Source organism: Triturus cristatus, chromosome 10 (assembly GCF_964204655.1).
Source record: "Triturus cristatus chromosome 10, aTriCri1.1, whole genome shotgun sequence".
NCBI lineage: Eukaryota > Metazoa > Chordata > Amphibia > Caudata > Salamandridae > Triturus > Triturus cristatus.
In genome coordinates this window covers 428819257-428846105 of record NC_140593.1, presented here as the reverse complement: position 1 = coordinate 428846105, position 26849 = coordinate 428819257, and the positions used below count along the sequence as shown (strand labels likewise).

General features: G+C 42.7%; 1 protein-coding gene across 2 annotated transcripts in view; it reads left to right on the top strand.

The window, feature by feature from the left end:
- ODAD2 (outer dynein arm docking complex subunit 2) overlaps positions 1-26849 on the top strand; it is a 1108894-nt gene that overhangs the window by 79010 nt on the left and 1003035 nt on the right. For both annotated transcript variants that reach the window (XM_085631770.1, XM_085631771.1), the window contains exon 2: positions 2442-2704. In XM_085631770.1, coding sequence (XP_085487896.1) covers positions 2481-2704 — 224 coding nt within the window. In that variant the 5' untranslated portion in view covers positions 2442-2480. The remainder of the gene's footprint in view (positions 1-2441; positions 2705-26849) is intronic.

Sequence of the window (26849 nt, the reverse complement as noted above, 5' to 3'; positions counted from 1 at the left end):
GCTGTTTAAGTTGAGTTTGAGTCAGGTTCAAAGTTTATTCTTAGCTTAAACAGGCAGATCCTTTTGTTGGATTTTGCATGTCATTCAAACTACTGATTCTGGAGACTTAATTTTTCTATGTCCTTTGACTTAGATTCTTTATGGGATGTATCTATATTCTTTATGAGGTTGACACTTACAAAAGTTACTTGATTTCTGTTAAGTAGGGATTGGCTTGTGCTATGGCTTAACGTTTATATTGTGATTTCTGTATTTTGAGCCTCTCTGGCTTTTCATACATATTTTCTCTGTACCACATTTAACTTTTCCTGTATTAAAAATCCACTTTTTGCCTTATTTTTGACCTAGAACTCCCTTCTTTATGCTACCAATACTTATTTATTTATTTATAAATCTTGCTAAATTGTGTAATTCTGATGAAGAATGTAGTATCTGATAGTAGATCGACAGACGATGGTGGAGCCGAAATATTTAAATAACATTTTGGGATATCTAAAGATTGGGGTTCAGATTATTTATTGGGGTTCGGCTCCCTCACTGACCTTGTGAACGCTAAGTATTGTGCATAGTTCTTTATATTACACTTGTGTTACATTTAAGTAATGCCAGTACTATTTCGTCTGCTCATTTCCTGCATGTTGATGGCACACAGACTTTTCATCTTTTCTTCCTTAGTTGTGTTGTTTCATGCCTCCACTTTTTGAAAATATCTCACTCACTCTTTTTCTGACATTCGTGTTAGGAGGATGTAATAAATATTCAATACACTTTAAATAGAATCATGTTCTGATATTACTGTTAAACTTCCTATTTACATTTACATATTATGCTGTGATCTTTTAGATCCCTTTTCACATATATAGCGCAGAGCTTTCCAATTTCTTAGCTTCTTAGTGCTTTATTTATGTTGTTGTCTGTGACTATGACGTTACCTAATGATGAGGCTCCATGCTTGGATTAAACAACCATCCTTGCCTCCTATACATGTGCATGACGATGTGGTTCGTTAGGTCAAAGATTCTCTAAGGAGGTGCTTTATACGTATGCAGATAAATTTGTGGAATCTTTCTGCCTAACCTGATAGACTATTAACTGTATTATGGGCCATCCCTGCGTGTTAGCTATAGAAGTGATTGACCGTCATCTCTGGAGACTCTTGATTGATCGCTGTGTCAGCAAAGGGTTTTTAAATGACCATTGTGGTTCAGAGTAGTTGAAATTGATGTTCATAACTACAGATGTGTGGAATATTCATGCTAGAGTGTGCTTCTCATACATGTGGCTGTCCTAACTATGAGGCCCATTAGGATGTCGGGCGGATCGCCACATGGTGGTGACGATCCGCCCGACATTTCCTCCCACCCGCTGCAATCCGACCGACTTCCTGCCGGGCGGAAAAGCAGTTAATATTGTGGCGGTGTCTGGTAGACACCGCCATCATCCATATTATGATGCCAGCGGGGTGTTGCCTTTCCATGGTGGCAACGCCGCCACGGAAAGGCAGGCGGTCTTCCACATTGGGGGCCCGTAGCGGGCCCCAAGGGATTCTGGGAGGTGGGGGGTGTACTGCATTTCAATGTACAACGTGGCAGGCACCGCGCAGTGCCTGTCACGTTGTGCATTGAAAGGCACAACTTGCTTTTGTGGCATTGCTGCAGGTGGTGCTGAAAGCACCGCCCGCCGCAATGTCATGAATGCGGGATGCGCCTGCCAGTGTGGCGGGCGCATCCTAATTGTAGATGCGGGACCGCTGCATGCATTGCAGGCAGTCCCATTTCCCGGGGGTATGTCGGGCGGACAAAGTCCGCCCGCCATACTAATGACCCCCACAGTGTTCCTATCTACTTGTAATGGAGACCGATCAGTCATCTTTCCATCTTGTTTTGCTAATGTGTTTATTGGTAAAAAGCAGTATCATTTTGTATAAAAATGTTGAACCTAGCGGCAATTAAGGTTTATAGATCAATAATGGCAATATAGTTAACGTAGTTTAAACAAATGGCAATTCTTGTTTGAATGAGTTGCTCCAATTGTGTAACTGTTTGTGAAGACATACCTGTAACTAGTACTAAAATATATCACTAACAAGAACAACATGCAGGCATGATATTTACATTGCTAATCCATTGTTTGCCCTTGTATCTGTTTCCTTTGTGTGGAATTTCTTGAGCTCAGGTTGCAAAACGCTTTAGTGGGAAAACACCCTGTCCCCTTTCCGTCTACTTTGTTGCAGTAAGCTTTGTTTGCAAGTTAAGTAAGTTGCAAAGTTTATTAACTTTGCAGTGTATTTTTTTAATTTTGCACTCTTATACGCCAGAAGGATATATGACAGGAAACTAGTTTATGTGAGATTCAAAGTGCGACGCAATACTTGTTGCCCATATTTATGTTTATAATGTAACCATTTTGAATATAGTACACTTTTTTTGATCTCTCAACAGGTTTTGCTGCTAAATCTGACATTGTGGAAATTTGATACCATGGGAGTGGCACTGACAAGAGCAGCTCAATGGACTTCTGCAGGTTCTGGAACTGGCAGGCTGGAAATTACCCCTTTAAATGAATCTATTTTAACTCACATTATTGTTTTCGTGGAGAATTTCAGTACAAGACATGTTCAAGAAACCTCATTCGTATTTAGAGAGCCACTCGAATGGAAAACACAGTTAGAACCTTCGGTCTTCGGTTTAGGTTATGAAACAAGGTGAGTGCTACCTAAAGTTATATTTGAACTTTTTCTTATATGATATTTGCATACGGGATGTACATGTCCGGAATTTTTAATTTAAATGCATTTGCCATGGCCGGACTTAAGAACCAAAAAAAGGCCTGGCAAAAATGTTCAAACAAGCTGTGCTCCCTCTGTCTCCTGGCACAGTGTCTTGCTTTGCATCTAAGTATGGGTATATGAATCTACGTGAGTAGGTGTGTGGATGTGTAAATGGGAGTGACTCTATGGGTTTGGTAGTGGGAATGTAAATGTCTGTGTGGCTGTGCAAGTGGACTTGTAAGTGGTTGTGTGGATCTGTGGGTGGGTGTGAGAGTGGCTTTATGGGTATGTGAGTGGATGTCTGAGGAGCTGTGTGGGCATGTCAGTACCTGTGTGAGTGACTGGGTATGTTAGTGGAAATGTAAATGTCTGGGTGTATAAATGGGTCTGTGAGTGGGTGTGAGAGTGGCTTTATGGGTATGTGAGTGGGTGTCTGAGTGACTATGTGGGTGTGTGAGTGCCTGATAGAAATGGGATTTTTAGTTGGCTAAGGCTTGCGCCAAAGCCAGGCAGAACCACCACTCTAGTCCGGGCAAGGGAGTTACACGCTGAAGATAACCCCTACTCACCCCCTTGGTAGCTTGGCACGAACAGTCAGGCTTATCCCAGAGGCAATGTGTAAAGCATTTGCGCAACATACACACACACAGCAGCAACACACTAGGCACACCACAAAAGGAACTCCACACAAGGTTATTTAAAAAAATAGCCTTTGTATTGTCATAAACACATTAGAAACATAATCACACATTTACACTATGCCAACTGGCACGGGCAATATTCACGGGACTATATACAGGACCGTCCACTGGTTCTCTGGCTGCCAATGCAGCAAAAAGCAATGTGCCCCAAAGCCCTGGGTGCGCAAATGCGCTGGGTGAGTAGGGTGCAACTCACTCCTTTCTGGCAACAGAACTGGCCCCCAACCGTTGCAGCTGCCCACTGTTCTGCGGGGCAGCTGTGAAAATGAGCTGTGGGACCACTGTACCTCTTGGGTCCTCCCACTGGAGCTTCTATAAACAATTAGGCCCCTCGGTACAGCTGCCCGCAACGGCAGTGCAGCTGTGTAGCACAACACTGGCACTCAGAGCACGTGGGAGCCCCCCTCTGGGGCTCTGGAACACAAAATCACCCCCATGGTGCAGCTGCCTGCAACTGCTGCGCAGCTGTGAAGGATCCGGAAGCACAAGCACCAATTGTGCTCTGGGAGCACCAACAAATGCCCCTGTTACAACCCCACCCACTGGGGCCTTGGATTCCTCTTGGAGCACCTCTGTGCTCCAACAAACTTCAGCCTCACTCACTGGGGCTCGCTCCTAGTGCCCGTGATCGGCACCAACACTGCCTGCTTGAGCCCTACTGGGCTTTTTAACAAACACTATGGCCCGATCAGCCCCACGCGCTTCTCCGCTCCATTTCCTGGTGGGTGAAGCTCCCTCCTCGTGGCGCCTCTCACCGGGCCAGACTCCTCTGGTCCAGGCGGGTCTCAGGACTTCCTCCTTCTCCTCAGCTGATGCCGTGGGGCTCTCCCTCGGGCATGGGAGCCCCGCCAGTCCCGTAGTGCAGCTTCCGCCCCAGAGGGCACGTAGCTCCACCCCCGGTCAGGTGGCTGTTGCCTGACTTCTGTGTCAAAGCGGGCTGCGCGGCGGTGTTTTCTTCAATGCGGAGGCAATACGGGGTAGGCTCCCGTTTTCAATAAATACAAAAGCGGGGTGAGCGCCCGTATTAAAAAAAAGAAATACAAAAGCGGGGTGGGCACCCGCTCTCTCTGGTGAAACCACGGGGTGGGCACCCGCTCAATTTGAAGATACTTGCGGGGTGGGCACCCGCTCGTTGTACAGCAATGCGGGGTGGGCTCCTGCTGAAATCAGCAAAATGAGGGGAAGGCTCCCGCTGAACACCCGAAGGCACACACACAAGCGGGTTGGGCTCCCGCTCTAGGAAACAGCGCAGGGGGAATCCCACATGCCGGGATTCTCTCGGGGCACGTCCCAGCCCCGCGCTGCCACGCTACATGCTCCTTTCTCCTGGGCAGTCTTGGAGTCCCTGCCTCTGGGGCTCCAGGAAACAAGATATAGCACCCTCGAGGTGCTAAGCTCCTCCAAGAATCCAGCAGGCATGAATAACAAGTCATTGGGGCTGGGGAGACCACAGCGCAGCCAGGCAGACCAGCATACAGGGACCCCCAGGAGACAGCAGCTGGTTCCTGCGGTGGTTCCTCCTGGCAGAGGGTCCCCCCAAGCAAGCACAGAACAGCACCCCTTCATGGGGTCACAGCCCCTATATTTATACTTCATTTTCCTTTGTCTGTAGAGTACAAGGCTTGGGGAAACCAGTTCCAACTGGTTCTGGAGCACTCTGTTTACCAGGCTCCTCTTCCCTATTGTTAGGTGGGGGTTTGCCATCAGACACACCACAGGGGGGTGGGGCCAGCATTTACTAGGGCAAACACCATCCTATTTAGGGACCAGGGACTTCTTCTCCCACTACTCAAACTGTAGATGTCCCATTCAGCCTAGCGCTGACTCACCCTGCCCCTCCTGGAGCCACACACACCTCACCAGCCCCTGTCACTTAAAAGCCAGACATGCAATTCACATTAGGCAGGCAGACACATAGCACACAGAAATGCCAACTTCTAAAAGTGGCATTTCTAAAATAGTTATAATAAATCTGCGCACTTCGTTGCGTAGCATCTATTATCACTATTCCAAACATACCAAACTTGACCACGCTGCGCCTCTCATATCAGGAATTACCACTGAAACAGTTATCAGGGAATCCCCAATGCATTCCTATGGGAGGGCAGCCCCACAGTAGTGAGAAACCAAAATGACGGTTTGTCACTACCAGGACATGTCACACTTAAGGTACATGTCCTATCTTTTACCTACAATGCACCCTGTCCAAAGGAGTAGCTAGGGCCTACCTTAGGGGTGACTGACAGGCAGTAAAAAGGGGGGTCACGGACATGGCACACACTTTAGGTGCCACATCACAGCGGCAGTAACACTGCGCGCACAGGCCCTGCAATGGCAGAGGCCTGAGATAGATGTGCAAGGCTACTTTGGTGGGTGGCGCAATCACCGCTACAAGCCCACCAGTAGCATTTAATTTACCAGCCCTGGGTATTTGAGATACCACTTTACAAGGGACTGACAGGTAAATTAAATAGGCCAAAACTGGTGTAGACCAATCTTACCATATTTAACACACAGAGCGCACACAATTTACACTGGACAGCAGTGCTAAAGTGCCCAGAGGCCTAAAACCACCAACACCATGTCAGAAAAAAAGCCAGGAGAAAGGCAAAAAGTTTAGGGATGACCCTGCAAAAATGGCCAAGTCCAACAGTGCCTGTGTGGGGATTTTAGTGGGTGTACAAGTGAGTGTGTGGGTTTTGTGAGTAGCTGTGATTATCTACATGGGTGTGCAAGTGGGCCTCTGAATGATTGTGTGGGTATGTGAGAAGTTAGTGTCTGTATAGGTGTGTGAGTGGGTGTATGAGTGGCTGTATGGGACTGCAAGTGGGCGCCTTACTCACAATGTAATTTAATGGAACAACGCTGGAAGAACTAATTTGTAAACTACATTACTCCAATAGATGGTGCCATTCCTCTGTATAAAAAAGAAAATCAAACAAATACGAATTAGTATTGCAATATATAAAACAATAAATTAACTTTAATAGCAATAAATGACTACACATTTACCATGCACAATGTTATAATAAAAAACAACATTTTATTTTCCCTTTTTTACTGTTCTCACACTTTATACATACGCAGCATAAATGATGTGCCGTATAAACAAACATCCTTGAACACTGAGGAAAAAAACAATCATATGGACTGTATAAAATAAACACAATTGTACAGTATGCCACAGCAAATAAGCAGCACAATCATTGCATATACTACAATTTTTTTAAATGATCCTTTTATCTAAACTTGCAGTACTAATCCAAAGAAACAAAGGACATATATATACATATGCTGAAAATGAGAACTTCATCATTAGAAGTGCTACAGTAGCACTACTAGATAAATAAGGCATACTAGCATAGGCAAAGCCTTATAAAGACACTGCCCTTGGAAGGCCACAGGATACCATACATTCTGATAATGCATCTGCAATAACTAGACTATTCCATTTATACAACTGTCCCTCTCCGCATTTCCAAAAACAAAAGATAGGAATTTGGTGATTTCTAGGGCAATCTTTGGCCTGAATTTAAGGCTGCTATCATTACATACTTTCCATCATCTTCTACATTTTACATAGACAGTGTAATGACCAGATCTAATACAAACTCCTTCATGAAAACAAAATGATACTGATAATAGAGTATGTTTTACCAGAAATAGATATTTGTAATGCTTTAAAAGTTAATAATCTCAGTATCTAATTTACTGCCATCTACTCTGTAGCATTAACATGACATACTTGCCAGGTCTTGCTACTTGTAAAGTCGACAGTAGATCTGTTTGACAAATTTGGCATACATTATTTTGTGAAGCTTTCATCACTAATCTCTCAAAAGGCACACTTAATAAAGTCCACAACTTTACCTATAACACCATTAACCAAACCTTCTTCAGCATTGAAATGTTGGCACAAAATCATCCTACAGTTTTTGCATAGGCTTAAACATTTCTCCAATCCTGCAGTTTGTGAAACACATTTTTCTAATGAATTCAGTTTTGCTTGTAACTTACCATTTAGAAATACAGTGGCACCCTAGTGTTCCATTTTATCTGTTGCCCTCAGTTGCAAAATTATTGACTGTCCAAGTGGGTCCTGACTTTGAGGAGCTTAACTTTGGCTAGTTTGCGAACTCTCCTTAGCCACCTCAGCAGAAATGGTATCTTTCTGTTGAAATTCATCATTCAACATTTTCAAGAAGTTTTCAAACAATGAGCACTCAATGCCATCCTTTGCAGCATTGAAAGAGTCTCCATAGCAGTCATCCTCTCCCAATAATTCTGTTTCACAACACCAAGGTTTAAGCAGCAGCAAAAGTGCCAAATATAGAAAGTCTCTTATTTCAGCAGTCTGCAAACTCAGTTTTATATGGTTAATTAGAATGCATTTGCTATGTCACACCAAACACTCATTGCAACCGACAGCAGCAAATTTACCACCATAAACATTTTCTTTCACATTGTTTCTGTAAGTGTAGTACTGGGGTACTTCATAGCGACTAACATTTTTAAGATGTACACTCCTTTTTGGATAGTATGTTTCCAACACGTTTGTTTTTACAGTGTCTGTAGTATTGGGCTCAAATTTGGCAAGGTATTGAATTTCTGGAAAAGATTTCAAAATTCTGTTTTGAGTTGATACTAGGCCTAGACTTGCCCAAATAATTCCTTTCAACTTAGAATATAAACTAGCAGAACTCAGTCAATTGCAACATTCATAGGATTCAATTTCCCTGTGTGAAAGCATCTTCAAACTGAAACTGTACAATTGTTTTGTTAAAGACTTTTCAGCTGAGATCTCTTCCCACACATCGTTCATCTCTGTCTTCTCAGATTTTGTTATGTATGAAGTATCATAACAAGCATCAGCTATAGAGTGTCTGCTACAAATCGAATATCCATATTGGTATTCCACATTTTCAAAATTACAGTTTTGCAGTCATTAATATATTTTAAAGCTCTTGTTCTCCTGAGGTTGTAGGTGTTTTTGGTGATTTACAAGTAAGTGTATGTCTCACTGCAGCCATAAAACTGTTCACATTTCCTTTTGAAATAAGAAGTCTTGGAAATCCAAAACATTTTGTGTAAAAGTGTCATTTTGCTCTGTATTTCTGCCGACAGTACTTTCCACATCTATGTGATTGGAAATACAGTACTTGTTGCGTTATGCTTTTTTTCTCAGTGTCTTTTGGGATGCTACATTTAATATACTGTTCTATGAATGAATGTACAGACTCATCTGTGTCTGTTCCAAATTTAGGTGCATCTTTTACCTGCAACAGCATATGAATATCAGGAGTACCTCTTGCTTGGTACTCTTTTTTACAAATGAAATCAGTAATTTCTCCAAGAGGTGGATTTGTGTTGTCACAGATGAAGGACGACATACCTTGAAAACTGTGGCTAAAGTACCTGAAAACATTTGCAGGATCCAAAGAGCAAAGTTCTCCTGGTGACTTCACTTCTATACCTTTAAGTTGGCTTCTCTCAAAAACGCATGTAAATCATCCCATGTATACTCTGCTTAACTCTGTGTTACAAACAACGTTGGTGCACCTAACTTCCTCAACATACACTTTAGCTCATCATGACGATGATACTAATATTCATTGGTCCCACATTGGCATGCCATGAAATTTATCAAATTGTACTCAAGGTTTTCATCTTTTCCACACATTTGTACAACAAAGGCTTATGGAGACATATTTTGTACATTAACCACTGCCTTAAGAATATGGTTAACAGCATATGACAGTCCAGAGAAATTACAGTAATTTTTCCCTTTTCCTTTTTTTTATTGCCAATCCATGTCATAGTTAAGCCAGTTACAATTCATATGGGCAAATAGATATCCACAACAGAAGAAATACACTATAAATCACAGTTTCATCATATTCATAAAGTGCATAAAGAAGATAGTCCATGTAGTAAGGAAATAAATAAACAGTAAAAAAACAACTGCATACACATTTCATTAATCTTTCATGTGATCTATCATTGGACCCCAAAACCTTAAGCTCATTTTCCGTGGCCCTTTAAACGAAAAGAGACTATACTCAAGATTAAAAATGGCATAAAATCTACCTCTCCACATCTCAAAAGTTGGGGGTTCCTTCTGTAGCCAAGAGAAGGCTATGCAGAGTTGGGCAACCGCAGTAGCCATAAATATCAGATATCTAAATTGCTGTGTAGCCCGTCTAGTTGTCGGCCCTTCCCCTATGCCCAGCAACATCGGTATAGATACAATATTCATTCTATACTAGCCACCTCTGTTAAAAAAGCCTCCATTCACCCCAACAGTTGTCTTAATTGAACACAGGTAAAAAACATATGGAGAATGCCTGCCTGTTCAGCCCCGCAGTGGAAACATTTGCCACCATTCACCCCCCCATTAAGCATTTTAGCGGGAGTATAATAAAGATTAAAAACAGTATTCAAGTGCTGCGCTTTTAAATGAGAAGAGATCAACATTTTCTCCGCCATCTCCTTCAGAATTTCCCCATCTTGACCCAGTAGATTGTTCCATTTAAGATTTTGAGCCCCCAAATAATACTGTTGGGTATCCACCAAGGTGCAGAAACAGAATATTGAGTAAAAAATATCGAATTGTACAAATATCGAGTCATTAATTTCGTGGGTCAGAAATGTCGACAGCATGAATATCGTGGTCAAGAATATCGACTTTAGGTAAGTAATATCGATTTTAAAACTATCTAAGGGGTCGATTATCTTGGCGGGTGGATCGCCACTGCTGGCACCGTTGGTGATCCGCCCGCCAACATACACCGCCCGCCGCCCATTTCCCGCACCACATTACGATGGCAGGGGGGACCCCAGCGGACGGAAAGACTGTCCACCAGTTTTCGTCGTCCGACTGGGCGGAAAAAGTGTTTAATATGGTGGCGGTGTCTGCAAGACATCGCCATCCATTTTAAGATGACTGCGGAGATCAGCCTTTCCATGGCGGCAACGCGGATCCTGCATTTGGGGCCCGTTGCGGGCCCCCAGGGTGTTGGGGGTGGGGGGTGCACATGGGGGTACCTATGGTACCCCCCGGCATTTGCATGCACAAGGTGGCAGGCACCGTGCGGTGCCTGTCATGTTGTGCATTCAAATGCACAACATGAAGTTTTTTTACCTTGTGGCGGGTGCTGCTTACAGCACCGCCCGCGCAATATAAAAAATATGGAATGCGCCCACCAGTGTGGCGGGCGCATCCTAATGCCAATGGCGGGACCACCGCTCCTATGGCGGGTGGTCCCTTTAGCCGTTGCGGTCGCCCGCCATCGCAATAGACTCCTAAGTGTTTAATATCGTTTGCAAAAATATAGTTGTTAAAAATATAATTTTTTTATTAATGTAATGTATTTTAGTATATATTTTTTATGTATGTGATGTATTCTTTATGGCTAAGAATTGTTTGTATTTTTATTATATGTGTTACATTTTTAGTAGTTATTCTTTTTTTATTTGAATTTTTCATTTTTAGTTCTGTAGCAGGTTGAGGGTTTATAGGGCAACAGGTTGGGAAGTAATCTAATTATATTACATTTTTAATTATTTTTTATTGAATAATATTTGTTGCATTGAGATGTTATAGTGTTAAATGTGTAAAGTAATTTGTTATTAGTTAATTAATAATTGGTAATTAATTATGGTAATTGTGCAATTATTTTAGGTATGTTTTGTGGTGTTTATAAGTGTAAAGGATGGTAAGTAATGTATTTTTAATATATATATTAATAATTGCTTATTAATTTTAGTTAATTGGTAATTAATTATGGTAATTGTGCAATTACTTTTAGGTGTGTGTTGTGGTGTTTATAGATGTAAAGGGTGGGAAGTAATTTATTTTTAATTTATGAATTAATAATTGGCTGTTCATTAATTTTAATTAATTAGTAATTAATTATGGTAGTTGTGTAATTAATTTGAGGTGTGTGTTGTGGTGTTTATAGGTGGAAAGGGTGGGAAGTAATTTATTTTTAACAAATGAATTAATAATTGGTTGTTAATTATGGTAATTCTGTAAATAATTTTAGTTGTGTGTTGTGTTTATCTTAGTAAAGGGAGGAAAGTAATTTGTCTTTAATTAATATATAGTTGTTAATTAATGTTAATTATTTTATATTTATTTTGGGTAATTGTTTATTTTTGTGTGTGTTGTTTTTACTTTTAATGGGGTAAACGGTGGGTATTAAATACATTTTAATTATTTAATTATTAGTTGTTAATAGTAATAGTTTTTAATTTAAAATAAGTTTGAAATATTATTATTTTATAGTTTAATTTAGGTGTGTGTTGTGGATATTATAGTGTTAAAGTGTGTGTAATCAATTAATGTTTGTTTTTTATTAGTAATTTTTTAATTGATTATTAATTGTGTTAATTATGGACATACATGTAATTAAAAATGTTGAAGTGTTTTGTTATTGGTGTGGTGTTATAGGGTGGGAAATACAATAAATTCATTTATGTTTAATACATTTTTTTGTTTGTAAATGTTTTCTAGTTTAAAAAAATAATTATTTATAAATGTATTTATTAATTTATTTCATATAATATGTGTAAGTTTTTGTTATATGTAATAGTATAATACGTGTTATTTTTATATGTATAATATATTAGATTTTCTATTTTTTAACTATTGTTTATTTATTTGTACATGTTTATTTATTTATTTATTAATTTTTTTACTGTTTGAGTGTGAATAGTAATTTCTGTTTCTCCGCTATCCAACACTTTCCCTACTGGTGTTCTCACTGGAGTTGGAATAGTAATTTTTACCCCTCCGCTATCCAGCACTCTCCCTACTGTTGTACTCACTGGAGAGGGAACAGTAACTTTTACCCCTCTACTATCCAGCACTTTCCCTATGTTGTACTCACTACAGTTGGAATAGTAATTTTTACCTCTCCGCTATCCAGCACTTATGCTACTGTTGCACTCAGTGGAGTAGGAATAGTAATCGTTTCCCCTCCGCTATCCAACACTTTACCTACTGTTGCTCTTCCTGGAGTGGGAATAGTAATTTTTACCCGTCCGCTATCCAACACTTTCCCTACTGTTGCACTCATTGGAGTTGGAATAGTAAATTTAATTCCTCCGCTATCCAACATTTTCCCTACTTTTGCATTCACTGAAATGAGAATAGTAATTTTTACCCCTTTTGATATCCAACACTTCACCTACTGTTACACTGATTGTATTGTGTAATGTAAGTTTACATATTTTTCTAATAGTTTAATGTTTTAATTTATTAGAGATTTTAGTTTTTTTATATTTTAAGTCATTAATATATGTTTTTAATATTATTTTAAACTTAAAATAAATTAAAAATAATAGTTTATTAATTGTTAGTAAATATATGTATAAAATATTATGTTTGTGTGTTTTTTTTATATAAATTTTATTTTGTTAAAATTGTATTTTATATTTATATAAAAGTTGATATTTTATACATTCATATTTTTTTACATAGATATTTTTTGGTTGATATTTTTGCACTTACCTGTTTAAGTACAGGAGGCGATATTTTTGTTGTCTGTTTTTTTGTCGATATTTTTAACATCAATATTTTTTACATCGATGTTGTGTCAGTGAACCATCCACCAAACAATTATATAAGTTACCAATCTTATCCCTCTGACTGATTGCCTCAACAAGAAACATTTTTGTTACTCCCACCTGTTTACATTTTCTCTGTAGGAAATCTCAAATCTGTAGAAACTTTAAAAAATCAGTTTTAGGGAGCAAATATTTTTCATCCAGTGCTGAAAATTGGAGAATACCATCATTATTGAGAAAATCCCCTACCATCATTATCCTTTCTTGTTTCCATCTAGCCATTGTAGTATCCCAAAAGAAAGCGGGCAATAACATAGATGCAGCAGTAGGTGTATAATAAACTGTAGCACACACAGAGAAAAAGTGCAGTGAAGCACCACCCTTGGAGTAGTAAGGAGCAGCAGGGGCATTTTATCCGGGGGGGGGGCTATATGATTACCAAGGTTGTATGCCTTTACGCGCCGCTGCCCCATGTATGTTTTACAAATAACAAAGTGTATACGTCCAACGGGGGTTTAATTTGTTGTAAATTCAGCATGATCACACATAGCTCATGAAATCAAGGTGCATCGAGAATGATCATAGCCAAGAGTACCGGGGCCATTCATGTTCCGAGATGGTGTAAACATACGGGGATTGGAACACGGTTCCCTTTGAACATCGAGACAAAAAAAGTTTTAACTATCTGCATCAAAATTTGCCACACAGTAAATCCAGTTGGGCAGATAACAATGTGGATAACCCAGACACAGTTAAGAGTGGGTTACTATTTGGGTGCTGATTCCGATCCGGGTCGGAAAGCACTCCGACCGAGCTGGATCCGGAGTGTTTTCCGACCGACCCGGAGTCCGGCAGTCCGACCGAGCGAGTACGATGCAGCCGTATGCTGCCGAACTCGGTTCGGTCGGGCTCCCATAGAAGTCAATGGGAGCCGGTCGTATGACGCGTACACGGGCTCCCATTGACTGAATGGGTACGTCTTGCACAAGGGCGCCCCCTGCAGTGGGTACGCGTCGGTGCCATCCGCACCGTACATGCCTGTGTTGGGGGGACCCTTGGGCCTCCCCCTGTGTCCGAGTCGTAGGGCTGCGGGTGACAGGGGGTCCGCGGACCCCCAAAGGCAACCACCCGGACATTTTACTAGCCGGACACTCTGGCTCGCACCAGCTGTTTGACACGTGCATCGTACTGGCTCGGTCGAGGATCGCATCCATTGCACGCCGCGGTTAGCTTACGACCGTCACGTACGGAGCGGTTCGGACCTGGGAACGACTCGGTTGGTGAATTTCACGTAGCTCGCATCGTACTTGCTCGCTCGTACAGCTGTATGAGTCGGGCGGAAAACACGCGTACGGCTCGCAGTTTTTCCAGCCGGATCGCGTTCGGTGCCCTTCCGACCCGGATCGGAATCGGCCCCTAAATGTTTAACTACTGCTTCAAAATGTTTTTATCTGTTTTTTCTATTTGTTCCCCCAGAGTGTGACTTCAGGGGTCTCCTCCTCTTACTTGCCAGTTTAAGCAAGGCATATTTAAAACTCGGTGAGTTGAGTCCGTTCATGTCCTTGGACGTAGGAGGGGAAAGAGAGCGTAAGGGTCATCTTGCCCAAGCAAAGTACAGTTCCGGATGACCATATTATATGGTTAAGCATGTGTGATAGGTCTGAGTAAGGACAAGTTGAAAATGAACATTTGCATGCCGTTGCGTCTGCATGCACAGGTGGCACATGCTGTACTGAGGGACTGATTAAAAATATGGGATCAGGAAGGTCCTGATGAATGCTGTGGGGACCTGAAATTGTAGGCACAAGTTAGGCAGTTGAAACATGTCAACAACCTGGCAGTAAGGAGGGGTAAAGGAACTCCTAATACTTTCCTGTCACCACCATCTTTCATGTTTTTAATCCTAGTCAGTGGCTCTAGGAATAAATTACTTATAAACGATACCACTGAACTAGTTTTCATCTTCACTGCACTTTTTCTTTCGGTGATCCCAGGATCCATTACTTATATTATTATTTTTATATGTTTGTATTGTCTTCCCCTCCCTTTAGCTCCACCCCAGGCGTTGGTCTGCGCAGGGGTGTATTGAAGCAAGTCCAATGATGAAGCATGTCACAATCCTGTGAGTGAGGGAAGTATTTTTTCACTGAGCACGTGCCACCTCTTTTGAACAGATTTATACACACTACTCCTCTCTGTGTGTGCTCCAGTTGTGACAGGGGAGGCTGGAGTAGTGGTTGTTCTGTGCCTCCCCCCTTCTTGTGTGTGAGAAAGTATAATCTATGAACATGTTTCCAGACTTTAAAGGCTGCCAGCAGGACCTTAAAGCGAGTCTTCTTATTGTAGCTTGGTTCAACTATCTCTCGGCCTCTAAACTAAGTAACATTTGGTAGATAGATGGAGCCTCTGTCACATTGACAATGCCTTCACCAGTAAGTAATATCTGCATATTCTGCAAGAGGCAGGCATAATAGTAAAATGAACTACAAAGAGAGGGACAGAAGGGGCTATTTCCGCTCACAGGGGAGTGGGAGGTCCAGCAAGGCAAGTTGCCCCAAGGGTGAAGACTATCAAAAAGGAGTATACCTGCCGTTCCTCAAGTCAAGAAAGAAGGAGTCAACAAGAAGGCTGGATATGACTAAATACACAATGTGCATATAGTTGGTAATCCATTTGTTGGATAATAATGCCCTCACACACCCTTTCAGGTGTCATGCTTCATCATATGGGCTGCTCCTCGTCGGGCCGGCGGTGCAATGCCTAACGGGCTCCCTAAAAAGGGGCACTTTGTCGGAGATCTTCAATCCAACTGCCGTATGGTGAAGTGCGGGTATGGGGGTCTGACTAATGTAGATGTAAAGAAGTGATTTAGAACAGGGTTTGAAGTGCCGGTTGGGAATTCGATTTTATTCTGAAGGCCTCCTTCCCTGATTAAAAATGTGTATATAGCACTCAACAGAGTATAATGTCTCTTGTGAGAGTGATCTATGTTAGTGTTTAATGGTCAACATGTTTCTCGCATGGAGCTATTACACTCGCGATTCTTCAGGACCTAAAAAAACTATCTACAAAAGGAGAGAACTAAGTGATATTAATCCTCTAAGTGAAAGTAGGTTTTAATGTGAGTCAGTATCTCTTAACTAAAATACCTGTCATGGTCTGGTACTACCTGTAAAAAAATGAAGGTAGGTTATACTGATCACGTACTGAAATTCAATGGACATGACAATTAAAAAACAGCCTTCAAAGTGACTAATGAATCCTAGTTAGCATGAACCGGTGGTGACTTCTGATGGGTCTGGGCGCAACAGAGCACAGTTTAATAAGTGGTGTAACCCCACAGTGAACTATAGTGACTAATCGCCTATGTGGAGTACGTTAAAAATAGCAGCAGCAAGAAATAGACTCAAGTGACTCACCCTATTCAGTAGAACTTCAGACCACATCAATACTTGGTGGGTTGAGCATGAGCATAGGATCCTCTAAAAGTAGGACTAAACCGAACATTGGTAGTAGAATGAATCGTGCAATGATGAGACAACAAATGAAAATAGAGATAAATTAAATAAACATGTGGTATGAGACATGTCTAAAACATCGAAGCAGTAGTTAATCAGCTGTCTAGTATATCTCCTATGAAAGTGAGCCTCTGAGTTGGTACACGTGGCCATTAAGGAAATAATACGAAGTGAAGTTGTCTGAGAAAACATGCATTGAGGTGAAATCATGAAACGTAGTAGGCGCTGTATGTACACGCACAATATGAAAACAACCAAGGCTTGTTGGTCTCTGGTTACCCCGTGAATGGAGAGAGACCGATTAACACAGCACACAATGCGTATCACTCTGAGGCATTGCTCCAAGGCGCCGGCTAAGCGTCAGCATCCGCTAGGTCCTGAGTCTGTTTAACAGTAATGAAAGCACAGTGTATGCCGTGATGCAGTATGATTAACTCCCAATGTGAATGCTAGGCAGTTCTCTGTAGAAATAACGCCGGTATGCGGCTTGATAAGGACGCTAGGGATAACTTCCCTACGTAAGTGTGTAAATAAAATATTGCGGCCAAAAACCAAAACCAAAAGGGGGAGGTGGTTAGCCGTGGTCCTTACATTTTGCCTCGCTCATGCCGTGCGCCTTGACCTACCCTTACCACCAAGTCCGGAAGGTAGCGTCAATGGCACAGAGGAAGGACTTATGCATCCGGCCGTGTCACGTGACATAGGGTTGAATTTCGTCAGTACAGCGTGAGCGTTCTGACTTAAAGGTGACAGACATCATCGGATGGGAAAAACGCACTATACATGTTAAAATAGTGCGTGGGAAAAGAATTATTATTAAATCCCCGTATTGTAACTGACGTAATGTTAACGTCTGTTTGCTTTGTAATATCGAAAAATGTGTCGGCCATTTTGGAATGGGATCTCGGAAACATTGAAATAATATATGGCCTGTAAAGGTCTAGAATGAAACGAGGGGAGGGACCTGGCTTGGCAGTTCGGGCTGGACTGTTCCCATGAGGCACAGGGTCAAGACTGATTTGCATATGGCTGGGTTCAAACTGGAATGGCATGGTGAGCAAACAAACGATGGATTTAGGCCCAGATCTCTGTACTGGGGTGAATGTATGACATTGTTCTGCATTCTGTCCATCAATTGTTGTTTTTGCATTTGTCACCCCGAGTGGGAAGGGTATGCTCAGACGTGAGTCCCTTGCTCTCCATGCCACTGGAATCAAGCTATCCTGGCTGACGAGGGCTGAAAGCCCGAAACCGGTCCTAGGATGCTTGTTTCCAGTCCAGGGAGGACCTGGCTTGGCAGTTCGGGCTGGACTGTTCCCATGAGGCACAGGGTCAAGACTGATTTGCATATGGCTGGGTTCAAACTGGAATGGCATGGTGAGCAAAAAAACAATGGATTTAGGCCCAGATCTCTGTACTGGGGTGAATGTATGACATTGTTCTGCATTCTGTCCATCAATTGTTGTTTTTGCATTTGTCACCCCGAGTGGGAAGGGTATGCTCAGACGTGAGTCCCTTGCTCTCCATGCCACTGGAATCAAGCTATCCTGGCTGACGAGGGCTGAAAGCCCGAAACCGGTCCTAGGATGCTTGTTTCCAGTCCAGGGAGGACCTGGCTTGGCAGTTCGGGCTGGACTGTTCCCATGAGGCACAGGGTCAAGACTGATTTGCATATGGCTGGGTTCAAACTGGAATGGCATGGTGAGCAAAAAAACGATGGATTTAGGCCCAGATCTCTGTACTGGGGTGAATGTATGACATTGTTCTGCATTCTGTCCATCAATTGTTGTTTTTGCATTTGTCACCCCGAGTGGGAAGGGTATGCTCAGACGTGAGTCCCTTGCTCTCCATGCCACTGGAATCAAGCTATCCTGGCTGACGAGGGCTGAAAGCCCGAAACCGGTCCTAGGATGCTTGTTTCCAGTCCAGGGAGGACCTGGCTTGGCAGTTCGGGCTGGACTGTTCCCATGAGGCACAGGGTCAAGACTGATTTGCATATGGCTGGGTTCAAACTGGAATGGCATGGTGAGCAAAAAAACGATGGATTTAGGCCCAGATCTCTGTACTGGGGTGAATGTATGACATTGTTCTGCATTCTGTCCATCAATTGTTGTTTTTGCATTTGTCACCCCGAGTGGGAAGGGTATGCTCAGACGTGAGTCCCTTGCTCTCCATGCCACTGGAATCAAGCTATCCTGGCTGACGAGGGCTGAAAGCCCGAAACCGGTCCTAGGATGCTTGTTTCCAGTCCAGGGAGGACCTGGCTTGGCAGTTCGGGCTGGACTGTTCCCATGAGGCACAGGGTCAAGACTGATTTGCATATGGCTGGGTTCAAACTGGAATGGCATGGTGAGCAAAAAAACGATGGATTTAGGCCCAGATCTCTGTACTGGGGTGAATGTATGACATTGTTCTGCATTCTGTCCATCAATTGTTGTTTTTGCATTTGTCACCCCGAGTGGGAAGGGTATGCTCAGACGTGAGTCCCTTGCTCTCCATGCCACTGGAATCAAGCTATCCTGGCTGACGAGGGCTGAAAGCCCGAAACCGGTCCTAGGATGCTTGTTTCCAGTCCAGGGAGGACCTGGCTTGGCAGTTCGGGCTGGACTGTTCCCATGAGGCACAGGGTCAAGACTGATTTGCATATGGCTGGGTTCAAACTGGAATGGCATGGTGAGCAAAAAAACGATGGATTTAGGCCCAGATCTCTGTACTGGGGTGAATGTATGACATTGTTCTGCATTCTGTCCATCAATTGTTGTTTTTGCATTTGTCACCCCGAGTGGGAAGGGTATGCTCAGACGTTAGTCCCTTGCTCTCCATGCCACTGGAATCAAGCTATCCTGGCTGACGAGGGCTGAAAGCCCGAAACCGGTCCTAGGATGCTTGTTTCCAGTCCAGGGAGGACCTGGCTTGGCAGTTCGGGCTGGACTGTTCCCATGAGGCACAGGGTCAAGACTGATTTGCATATGGCTGGGTTCAAACTGGAATGGCATGGTGAGCAAAAAAACGATGGATTTAGGCCCAGATCTCTGTACTGGGGTGAATGTATGACATTGTTCTGCATTCTGTCCATCAATTGTTGTTTTTGCTAGAATGAAACGAGTGCATGGTTTAATCTAAAACATTCATCATTGGATAGGTGTCGACAGGAGGGATAAGTGGTCCCAAACGGATCGAATATGAGCTCAGATGAAGTTCAGCACTGGAGAGTAAATCAGGGCAGTGGGTCATCTAGTTGTCGGACACTATACAGGACTGAAGCCCTATATGGTTTCTTATAGGATACAGACTAATTAAAGTTTGATTGTCCCCCAAGGGATGTCATCGTTAAGACCATCATGTAGTATCTTCATATAAGGTTAACTGTTCTCCTGCATCTTGTAACTAGCTGCTCAGCCAGTGTGAGTGTTCCATGTAGAATGATGATGTGACTGGAATGTTGGTGTGGTGTGAGACAGTTGAGAGGATGGGCTGAGCAGCTGGCAGGCTGCTCCTGGTGGGGCTATACTATGGACTTTACATCTTAATAAATAACCTAAAGATATATACTGGCTACGTCTGGTGTGTCACATCAAGTCATGGAACCAGGTCACTTCAATTGGTGACGAGTTGGACTAAAGAAACCGTGCGTGTTACCTGAACAGACTGGTCTGTAACTGATCCAGTGTGACTTGAAGATGTTGATATAAAGTAAAGAAACTCCTCATGTGGCGGAACCTCCTGGCACCGTGAGCCCCACCAGTGACCACAACACCGGTCGCCCATACCTCTGTGTGCCAGGTGGAGCGAGGAGTGGAGCTGCAAGGAGTGGAGCTGCAAGTTGTTCCCTAGTGCAGCACAGAAGTTTGCTTCAGTTCTGTTTCAACTACAGCTTGTTGTCTCCCTGAGTTGTCTTCTGGATGTTTTCGCGACCAAGTTGGCTGTCTTATGATCACTGTTGGCCCCTGTGACAGTTGTGTAGACATACCTGCTGGTCTGTGGAGGGTCAGTACAACAACCAACTTCAAGCCTCCAGTACTAAAGGACAACGTGCCCCTGTAGTCAAGGTAATTGTGACTGTCTGTGCTGTTTTACTGTTTTGGGAGAGTGTCTCCATCGAGAGGAGTTCCCCAGTCGACCCACAACTGAAATGGCTAATCACCGAGTGCGTGATGTTGTGTTGGGAAAATATGTTCGGGGGCAAAAATCGAGCTCCGGTGTTAAAGTATGGTGTTTTGCAGCACCACAATAACGTCTACTGTGCCTCAACCAAAGTAGAGTGTTCTAAAAGTAACAAGTGACAGCCTAAGGGATGCGGTAAAATGCAAGCTATCAAGTTTTAAGGAAGCGAGCGGTTCAGTTCAAGTCTTCCCTTCATTTGGTTTTGGATGTGAGTCAATTTTTTTCAGTGCTCCCCTGTGTTAGCGCTACAAGCGAACCGTGTTATATCTAAAGCGATGCCTCATGAGAGCACTGTGTCATGTTGCCGTTCTGCATCTTGCCTCGTTTTTGAGTGACATTTTTAAAAGTAATTTGCCTCCGTGTGAGTGCAGGATTTGAAGACTTCAAATAGTGCTTGTTCACCCCATTTTTGCCTGATTACAGAGAGAAAAACGGGGTATTTCATACGTTGTGGTTTTTAGAGCAATAGTTACTTTCTAATTTGAATTTGAAATACTGCTCGCGCCTTACCTGGTTAGTGGAGTCACGCGGAGCAGCTCAGGAGTCTCCCATGACGTTTTCTTTCCGTCCCGGTCTTCCATGCTGCTTAAGGACGTTTTGGTGCAGGAGCGCGCTGTGAACCACTCGGCATTGCGTTTTCTGTACGTGCCGCCATCTTGCGGTTTGCACTTTCTTTACAGGATGGTATCGATTCACAAGCCATAACGCGCTCATTGTCATTTTGCCAACCACGTTTTTTTTCTTACGTGCGTGGCATTTTCAATAAAGTTTCTCGGGGTTGTGTCACATCGTCTTCAGGAACGCTGTGTGTGGAGACAAGTCTTTTGTCATGAAGAGTAATGCAGCAGGACCAGCATTAATAGCACCGGACTGTTGTTACAGCACTGGTTGATCTACAATATGTCTGTAAAGGACGATTTCAGGTCAGACGCTCTGCAGTAAATACACCCGTGGAAGCTGGTGATACACAGGAGGTACATGTGCATTATGGTGACGCGATTTTGGTACACATGCACATATTTATTTACACACGGTGAAGTTATGTCTACGGACCATGCTGTCCTTCATTGGAGTTATATGGTGCACACTAGTTGGGAGCGTACCTACTGCTCGGGTGAGAGGTCGCTCACCGGCGCTTGTTTCACAATAGCTATGTGATAGAGTTTTTTAAGCGCTAGTATAATCACTCTAGTTTGTGTTGTCGTTCTGTTTTGTGCTGCATTTTGGTTCACTAGTGTATTTGTTTTGTCACGTTATGCTGCACATTGGTCATTCTGAAGGTTGTGCTCCAAATTTAGTTATTTGGAATGGGTTTTAGCCCTATTTCCATGTCGCAAGTCACTGTTCAGTTACTCAGGTGTGACTTTTGAAGTTGGGTGTCTGTCCCTTTTACCCAGTTATGGGGGGTGAGTGTTCCACTTATTAAATTAGTTATGGGTGTTAATCCTATAGTGTTTAGGGGGTGTTAGTCCCACCTAGGTCATGGTTTATGGGTTAAGTCCCATATACTTAGTGTTCAGGGGGTGTTAGTCCCACCTACGTTATTGGCAATGGGTGTTAGTCCCATCTACCCTGTGTACAGGGGGTCCTAGTCCCTCCTATGTTATTAGTAATGGGTATTTGTCTTTTTACTAAATTTTAAGGGGGTGTGAGTCCCACCTTTTTCATGTTTGTGTTGGGTTTTAGTCCCTTCATTGAAATATTAGCTGTTGTGTGTGTGGGTATCTGTCTTGTGATGCCTCACTGTGCTGCAATTCTGTTATTCTTGCTGCACTAGTCTGTGGGTTTTAGTCCTATTTCTGTATTCTGTACGTTTGGGTGTTAGTCTCTCATACTCAGAGTTTAGGGGGTGTTTGTCCCACCTACGTTGATATCCACCCATTGTGTTTTTGTTTGGGAGTGATTCTTCCTGTATGTTTCTACAATTTCTAGAGTATTTTTTGTCGAACTCTATTGTGATTCTCTGTGTTTTCTTTCACATGTATCTTATGTGGTGTCTTTGCAATCTCCGTTGGGTAGTTTATTGTTTGTTGTGTCTCATTGAAGGAGGAGGTTGGTGATAGTGTGTGAGTTTAATGTTCTCGTTTATGTCTTATTATAAGAGGAGGATGGTGATAGTTCATTCTTATTTTCATCCTTTTCTTATCCTTTTCCTTCCGTTTTATAGTCTGGTTCCCTTTCGTGGTATATTTTATTCATCTTACCCTTGGGATTTGGACTATTTATCTCTTGTTTATATTTTGTGTCTAGTTGCTATGTACTTTTTGTATTCCTTGTTTTACTGTCAATTGGAAAGAAGGGAGATATTGTAGTATCTTCATATAAGGTTAACTGTTCTCCTGCATCTTGTAACTAGCTGCTCAGCCAGTGTGAGTGTTCCATGTAGAATGATGACGTGACTGGAATGTTGGTGTGGTGTGAGACAGTTGAGAGGATGGGCTGAGCAGCTAGCAGGCTGCTCCTGGTGGGGATATACTATGGACTTTACATCTTAATAAATAACCTAAAGATATATACTGGCTACGTCTGGTGTGTCACATCAAGTCATGGAACCAGGTCACTTCACATCAATGTCGGAGGACAAGCGGTGTATCCATCTCTGTTCTTTCGCAAAGAGACTCTGCTTGGAAAAATGGGGGTTGGCTTCTAAAATCAGCCATTTCACCGAGTCTGGCGAGTGTCTTTTTTCCAGAAAATGTACACAAATCTTGGTGTTGTTCTTGTTACAACGAAAATTGCTGCGGTGTTCTGAGATGCGCAATTTGATGGGTCGAGTCGTCATCCTCACATAATATAAGTCGCAGGGGCATGTTATGAGATAAATACAGTTAGCTGTGTTACAGTTTGTGTGTGACCTCAATTCCCAAGTGAAGGTAGTGTTGAGTGTAACAGTCTTGTGTACAGATGTAAAGGTGCATGCACTACACATACCACATGGATAGTGTCCTTTAACCGTGGGTAATTGCCAAAGCGTTTTCTGAGAGGACTTGATTATAAGTTTTGGTCTGGTTTGTACAACCATATCCTTAATATTCTTAGAACGCTTGTATGCAAATCGAGGCAGTTCAAGACTCATCGTCCCCGTGTTGAGGATATTCCAATGTTTTTTCAAAACCTTGGTCACTTGGTTGGTGGCCGGTGTGAAAGTCGTGACACAAGTCAAAATTTGGGGATCAGTTTTTTCTTCTTTGGGGTCCAACAGAGCTTCTCTGTTGTTATTCCGAGCCCGTTTTCTTGACTGGGTGATACTCCTCACCGGGTATCGTCTCTCCCTCAGGTTGCGGGCAAGAATCGCTGACTCATTTTTATATTCATCCAATGTACTGCAATTCCTTCTTACTATTAGAAACTGCCCAAAGGGTACATTTTCTTTTAGTGATCTTGGATGGTAACTGTTGAAATGTAACAGGCTGTTACGATCAGTAGCTTTCCTGTATAGAGTAGTGGAGAAATTGCCTTGAGTGAGCCTAATGGTTAAGTCCAAGAAGGCAATCTGGGAGTTGGATGCTGTTATAGTAAAATTGAGGTGAGGATTGAGATTGTTAATCCATGTGAAAAAAGTATTGTAGCTTTCACAGTCTCCTGTCCAAAAGATCAGGATATCATCTATGAAACGTTTCCATAGGCGAATATTGTGGCGGTATGGGTTTGTGTCACAGAAGATATGTTCTCCCTCAAATGATGCCATATAGAGACAGGCGACACTGGGAGCAAAGGTACTCCCCATGGAAGTACCTTGGGTCTGGTGGTAGAGTTGGCCTCTGAATTCAAAGTAGTTTTCAGTGAGGGCTAGCGTGGCACAGTCTATGATGAATGAAGGTGGAGTAGGTGACTCCCAAGGAGATCGACTCAAAACTTCCTCAATCACTTCTAGAGTAGCCCTCTGTGGGATGTTCGTATAGAGGGCTTCAACATCTAGAGTGATGAGGAAGTTGATGTCATTGGTATCCTGGACCTGGTCTAGCAGGCGTGACACATCGGTGGTATCTTGTATGTATGATGGTGTACACCTTACCAGTGGTTTTAAGAAATGATCGCAGAATTGCGATAGAGGTTCAAGAATTGAATCGATACCTGACACTATAGGGCGCCCTGGCACCGGTGTGACCCCCTTGTGAATTTTGGGTAGAATATAGAAATAGGGGGTCCTGGGTTCTTTCTTGATGAGGAAGGAAGCCTCCTTCTCGCTCAGCCACCCTTGACATTCTGCTGAGTCAACTAAACCGGTAATAGTAAAATGCAAAAGTAGAGACTGCCCAGCCTCCCCGCTTTCGGGGTAGAGTCATACATTTCATTGCCCTATGAGGTTTCCTCTGGCCCCACATAAACCTGCTGCATATCGACTGCAAGTTCTGGAGCTGAGTGCGGCTCTGTTCTAATGGTACTGATCTAAAATAATATAGCACCTTAGATAGTATGTTCACTTTAAGCACATTTCACCTTCCTACCAGTAAAAGATGAAGGCATTCAATCCTATCCATCTGTTTTTAATCCCAGCTAGCAAATAACCCCAGTTAGCCTCTACCAGCTCATTCAGGCATGCTCTAATTTTAATACCAAGGTAAGTAAATTCACTCATGACCCTATGGCCACCAGTACAAGCTTGATTGGTACAAATAATGTGAATCTTAGTTGTTTTTAATTTACATCCAGATATTGGCCCAAATACAAAAGCTAGTCGCTCTATCTCCAGGATAGCTATAGTTGGATCGGGAGTGACAATGGCAAAATTGTTCGCATAGGCAAACACCCGGTAACTTTCCTGCCAATATTGGACGGATTTGATGATCACACTATCCTCCAACATAGTCAAAAATGGGTTGATGTAAAGATTAAATAGTAAAGGGGAGCAGGGGCATCACTGCCTCATCCCTCTAGAGTTAGTAACTGGCTCTGATTCTAAGTCCATCATGAAAATTCGAGCTATAGGGAGGGGTTCTATACATAGCCCTTATGGATTTAATAAAACCTATCCCAAACTCAAGCCATCAAAGAACCATCTACAAGAACTCTCAAGAGACCCGGTCATATGCCTTTTTCGGTGTCCAATGATACCAGCCCCATTATAGCATGGTGTACATTAGCCAGATGAAACAAAGTCACTACCCCACTCATATGATTAGCAGTGTTTCTTCCTAGAATAAAGCCATGCTGTCGGATTAAGACCAATGGGGCGGCCACTATCAAACCAGCCACTATCAAACTTGTCTTTAAAATATGAGCAACCACACAAAACAACAGTTCTAAATATACAATATTTCAGCTTCCCCAATACAATAGTATTCAACCCAGAAATAGTCCTCTCGTGTCCTAGGCTGCAAACTATCGTACTTTCTTCAGACAAAAGAATTTTATAAACATTTACCTCATTCCCCATCCTCATCTCCCTTGTGCCTGTCCTCAACAACCTGAATAACTCAATTCTGCCTGGAGAATCAGTGCCTAACACACATGGAAAAGGTGCATAAAGCTCTGCTGAAAAAGCCCAATGCAAACCCTAATGTCATTGATAAAAAGAACGATTTCACTCCTACCATTTCCTCCCAGAAATACTGAACACATAGTAAATCAACAACTGTTTTCCTATGTAGAAAGTCATAATATTCTGAACCCACAGCAACCCAGTTTTACTCTCTGTTCAGTAAGTATGCTCTCAGCAGCTAACGGCATTATTGGCTTGCTGAACACAGAAAGAGAAGTGCCCTAATCCTCCTGTATCCCACAGCATCATTGACACGGTGTTTTGCATAATCCTACTAAACTTTCATGAGTGTCAGGTTCTGTACTATGTACTAGAGTGGCTTAAGTCTTTTTTACATATTAGTTCTTAGGCTGTCTCATCCTATCGATCCTTTCTGAGATAACTGCTGATGTGTCTGTCCGATCTTAGCCTGAGCCAGTCTAGATCAGCATCTATGTCTCTCCTCTTTTGTCCCTTACACAATAATTTTCACTAAAATGTTTACAATTATACGAATGATACCTGACCTAGTCTAAGACATAGCTGCCAATTGTCTTGTTGTTGCTGAGACAGTGCCGGCAAGTTGGAGACTGTCGTGGGTAATTCACTATCCTGGGACAGTCCTGGCAATTGCACTTCCAGCCCTGCTAAGTGTCTTAGTAATT